The 5,055-nt window shown below is 46.9% G+C and overlaps 3 protein-coding genes across 3 annotated transcripts; 1 reads left to right on the top strand and 2 right to left on the bottom strand.

Annotated features, from left to right (window-relative positions):
• On the bottom strand, positions 1–1,497 carry BC939DRAFT_429778 (uncharacterized protein). The gene is made up of 5 exons (XM_051553226.1): positions 1,041–1,497; positions 874–930; positions 674–768; positions 433–570; positions 1–286 (listed from the first exon to the last, which is right to left on the bottom strand). The coding sequence occupies exons 1-5, from the start codon at positions 1,423–1,425 to the stop codon at positions 110–112; spliced, it is 852 nt and encodes a 283-aa protein (XP_051406511.1). The 5' UTR covers positions 1,426–1,497; the 3' UTR covers positions 1–109.
• Positions 1,498–1,694: 197 nt separating this feature from the next.
• BC939DRAFT_469052 (S-9) lies at positions 1,695–2,657 on the bottom strand. The gene is made up of 2 exons (XM_051557972.1): positions 2,618–2,657; positions 1,695–2,332 (listed from the first exon to the last, which is right to left on the bottom strand). Coding segments are annotated over exons 1-2 (585 nt in total). The 5' UTR covers positions 2,619–2,657; the 3' UTR covers positions 1,695–1,748.
• Positions 2,658–3,139: 482 nt separating this feature from the next.
• Positions 3,140–4,506, top strand: BC939DRAFT_469054 (60S ribosomal protein L21-A). Its single transcript, XM_051557973.1, has 3 exons — positions 3,140–3,331; positions 3,982–4,277; positions 4,411–4,506. The coding sequence occupies exons 1-3, from the start codon at positions 3,153–3,155 to the stop codon at positions 4,419–4,421; spliced, it is 486 nt and encodes a 161-aa protein (XP_051406513.1). The 5' UTR covers positions 3,140–3,152; the 3' UTR covers positions 4,422–4,506.
• Positions 4,507–5,055: the final 549 nt, after the last annotated feature.

Here is a 5,055-nt window from a genome sequence, read left to right on the forward strand (position 1 = left end):
TAGGAGTTACAAGAGTAAAAGGATGCAATAATATATTGTAACAGAAAACGGAGTAAAGGATGCAATAGTGTATTTGTTATAATGAAAACAGAGTAAATGGTGCTCTTTTCTATCCTTTGCGAAGACGAGCGGTAAGTCCCTCGACTGAGATCGCGTTTACTCCACTGATTTCCGAGGGCTTCTTAACGGCCTTGGGTGTCGCCTTCTGGACTACTGGTGGGTTAGCTGCAGCATATGATGACTTTGCTTCCTTAGCCGGTGCAATGTGCTTCTCGTGCAGTTTACGCTATGATCAAAGCAATAAAAAGAAACGTGAACAAAGGGAATATTGTTAGCTGAAGGGATAACAAAAAGGGCGAGCACATACAATGAATAGAGAAGCGAGAAAAACCAAAAAATAAAATAAAATAAAATGAAATAAATCCGACTTACGCGTTCCTCATTTAAGGCCTCATTTTTCACAGCAATCTTTTGTTTTCTAGCAGTGCTCTTGTTGCCGCCACCACCAGCTGTCAATTCCACGTTGATAGGTCTTTCCTTGATCAGAGTCTTGTTAAAAAAGAGCGCTTTCTGTAGATGTAGGAATAAAACAGAGCAAGGTGTCAGAATAATGTTTATGACAGCCTAAACAACGTAATGATGGGCCCTGTCGAGCACCGGATAGTCATATTACCTGCATGGATTCTACGTCTGGGAACTCCATGAATGCGAACCCTTTGCCTTTTCCGGTCGCCTTATCCGTCTGAACACGCACTGATGAGATCTTGCCTGTAACATCAGAAGAGCATGGTGCAAGAGAGGTCGTTTTAGTAATGAGACGTGGCAACGTATGCGCCATGTCATCCATTCCTGGAAATCAGCGACAATATTTACCGCAGCTCTCGAAATGCTTCTCCAGTTGTTCCTTGGTAATGTTAAATGGCAGGTTTCCTAGATAAATTGTGTAAAAGATATTTTTGTTTTTTAGTATCGTGGACTACTACTTCTTGTAAGTAATTGAAAGTCTAGCATGGATCGAGCGGTTGATCCAGAACACATACCGACAAAGACAATAAACTTCTGATTCTTGGGTGCTGTCTTTACAGCAGTCTTAGCCTCCTTTTCCTTATCCCCTTCACTGGTCTCCTTGGCAGACCCATCCTTGGCCTCCTCTTTGCTGGTTCCCTTGCCTCGTTTGCGCTTCTTCTTGTGCTCTAACGATGCCGTTTCCTCAGAATTGGACTCGCCCTTCGATTCCTTTTTGCTTTTGTCCTTGGTATCCTTCTTTGACGTTGATGACTTTTTATCCTTCGTCTCCTTGCTGTTATCGTTGCTAGTCTCAGGGGTGTCCTCCTCGGGCACGTCGGCGATGCTGTCGTCGAGCTTTCTCTTCTTGCCTCTAAATTCACTCGTCTTCTTTTGCTTCTTTGTCAGTTTTTCCCCCATGGTCGGTGTGGGATACGTGTGAATATGATTACAAGAGGGGGAGAGGTTGAGTGTAAAGGTCAAAGGAAAGGCAGACAAAAGGCCTTTGTTTATTTTTACTTTTTTCTTTTTTCTTTTGGTGACTGCCCAAAATAAAGCACGGTGTTATATGCTGCTCACAACGCGTAACAGTGCTCGTGGGCACATTCATTCAATTAGGCCTGCTTTAGTCTTTGAACAAAAAAACATAGCACAGTTCAGTAAGACAGCAACATGGCAATGCAAGAACGTTAAGAGAAGAACTCGTAATATGTTTATTGTTATGAGCGAGTGGGCTTGGATGTTTACTCGTCATCCTCCTCCTCAGCACCGTCGCCCTTGTTGGCGGCAGCAGCGGCGCGCTTTCTCTTGACACGGCCAGCACGTCCACCACCATAGGGAGAGGTAAGGGAGAAGTCAATGTGCTTCTGGGAGTCAAGACGGACGACGAACGAGGGAATGTCGACGACCTGCTTGCCGACGCGGATGTGGCGCTGACGGATCAGGACACGGGCGTGGTGGATGGACTTGGCAAGACCGAGCTTGAAGACCTGGGTCTGGAGGCGACGCTCCAAGAAGTCCTCAATCTTCAAGGCCAAGACGTAATCCAACTTCATCTTGTCCTCGTCCAAGACACCAATACGGACCAGGCGACGAATCAAGGCGTTACCCTCGAAGAGGCGGCGGGGATCCTTGTCCTCCAAAGTCAAGAGCTCACGGGCAGCACGACGGATGTTAGACAGGGTGTAACCAATGCGCCAGATCTCACGCTTGTTGCGGAGACCGTACTCTCCAACGAGCTTCAACTCCTGGTCGAGACGAGCGGCCTCGAAGGGACGACGGGGGACCTTGTAGGTCTTTGAGCAGTTCTTGGGAGCTCCGGAAGGCACTGGAGGCAAAAGATGAAAGAGGCAAGAAGGAACAGCAGCATGTTTAGTGATACTGCGGGAGACCCAGTTGACCCTGATTATTCAAGTTCACTGCGTCCTTCCAGTTCGGCTGAGTTGTCGCTGTTACTTATGGCCTCTGTGCTGGGTCAGTCCAGTGATGGTCTGCGACAGAGATGCATAGTAACCAGGTAGGATACTCCTGCTCGAACGATTCAGTGACAGCGAAAGCTGAAGTTGATGTCGATGATTGGTCGAAGTGGTGATGTTGATCCCCTTTGACTTACTGGCTAAAAACTGAGAGAAAGAGAAGGATCTCGCTTGGGATGCAACAGGGCAAGATCTCTTATGGTTTTGCGCCAGACTAAATGAATAATAAACAAGGCATTTCCTAATATGGTATAAATACCCGGTTTAAGCCAGGTATAACTGGCGAATCATTAACAAGGGCGTGGACTGGTAAGGTTCCACGTACGCAGTGACAGGAATAGGCCAATCAGAAGAGTCGAAGATTTTTTACGTGGTCCTCACAGCAAAAGAACACCCCGGTCGGGTTTGTTTTGATTCCCTCCTTTCTTTCTTGACCTCTTAGGGTATGGCCTAAAGATCTGGGTTATCTGCAATGGAGAGGGCAATCGAGCTGGAGCGGCGCCAGGAATCTGCTACACAGAATCAACTTCGCGCTTCCCAGCACCATCAGGATCTCATGCATCAACAGACATCAGCTATACCGAGATCCTGATTTACAAAAAAGACATGGCGAACTTATGCCCATTTTCTTACATCTCGGTTTTTTTCTTCCGTCAACAGAATTGATTCATCATGCCTCACTCCTATGGTATTCGCGCTCGCACCCGCCACATGTTCGCCCGTAACTTCAGGGAGCATGGTATGCCCATCAAGCTTACCACCTACCTGAAGACCTACAAGGTTGGCGACATTGTTGACATCAAGGCTAACGGTGCGATCCACAAGGGTATGCCCCACAAGTTCTACCATGGGTACGTCTCTCTTCAAGGCCCGGTTTTTGTTGGCTCAATTGGACAGGAAACAACCGGAAGGAAGCACATACAGAAAAAAACAACGCTGGCAGGATCAAGGAATCTCGACTTTTGTGACGAGGGTGCGCCAGTTTTACAGGAGGATCCCTTGATCTCCGATTCAGGATCGTGGGATCTGCTTGCAACCGATTCCAGGAGATGGTCGTCTGGTCCTGCGGAAACGGTTTTGGGGCATGAGGGGACTTTCACTTTGATTTCAACATTTGGGATTCAGGAGTGAATCAGCAGCTTTTTTTCCGCTTTCATGTACAGGACCTTCAAATCGACCACTGTGCTACCTATTCAGAGCTGTACAAGACCACACTTGTCTAGCATCCTACAGACTTCAAAACTCTCCAGCATTGACTCTTATCATGGACACCAACGGCACTTATATGGGATTGAGCACAGTATAAAAGTCGTAATTTTTCAGCTACCATATGCTTTTATGCACCAGCTCTTACGCCCCCGCCTTTCGCCACACCACAGGATCATGGACTGAGCAACTGGTTGCCAGGGGAAAAAAATAAGAACCTTATGAGCTTACGAAATGAACAATCATTAACTCATACTTTGCGCTTTTCTTTTTTTCTTTTCCCCTACTTCTACAGTCGCACTGGCATCATCTACAACGTGACCAAGTCCGCTGTTGGTATCATTATCAACAAGAAGGTCGGCAACCGTTACCTCGAGAAGCGTGTCAACATCCGCATCGAGCACATCAAGCACTCCAAGTGCCGTGACGACTTCTTGCGCCGCGTCAAGGAGAACGCCGCTGCCAAGTTGCAGGCCAAGACTGATGGCGTCAAGGTCAACTTGAAGAGACAGCCCGCCCAGCCCCGTGAGGCCCGCTTCGTCTCCGTTAAGTTCAACACCCCCACCACCTTGAACCCCATCCCCTACGACAGTAAGTTTTTTTTTTTTTTTTTTTGTTGTTATTGAACTTAATGGGATTTTCATGTGCCTGCTACTATTGATTGTGAAACAATTACGCTGAAAACTGATTTTAACACTGCATTCCTTTTGTTCTTCCCCTGTAGCCCTTGTCTAAATGTTGAACGGGATCGATTCTATCTGTGTGCGGAAGCGATGCGAAATAAAAATCAAGCAGACATGTTTCCATCATTTGAGCTGGGATTCAAATCATTGTGATATTGTTATGATGGTGTTGAATATGCTGGGTGGCTACCAAATACCTGTAGTTTGCTATGCATTCAAGTGAGCGTGTCATTTGGGGAGAGAGAGAGAGTGTGTGTGTGTGTGGTGTGTGGTTGGAGACACTTATATTCGTCCAGGAGTGGAGATCATCACAGTGTTGGGGAGTGAGGGACTGCAGACTTGGGCAATTCTTTCTCCAATCGAACCGAAAGGGGAGAGTGAAGAACTACTCTTACGCCATGGCTCAAGCTGAAAAGAGTATAACCAAAAAGAACGTAGCCTCACCTCTTGGTGGCGAAACATTCCTTTTCCGCTTTGCTGCCTCCTCTCTCGACCACATCTCTCTCTCTCTCTCTCTCTCTTTCCTTTCAGTCCTTCTCTTTTTTATTGAATTCATCCCAGACCTTTTCGCCTCTTGAACTAGCCCCCTAGCATCGGTAAGAGAGAAAGGAAGATCACATACATACTATAACAATGAAGCAGGCTTCCTTGAAGAGGAGCAAGCTTTTCTACGCTAAAGCCCCGCG

The sequence above is a fragment of the Gamsiella multidivaricata genome (genome assembly GCF_025024155.1).
Source record: "Gamsiella multidivaricata strain RSA 2152 chromosome Unknown BC939scaffold_125, whole genome shotgun sequence".
In the NCBI taxonomy this organism is placed as follows: domain Eukaryota; kingdom Fungi; phylum Mortierellomycota; class Mortierellomycetes; order Mortierellales; family Mortierellaceae; genus Gamsiella; species Gamsiella multidivaricata.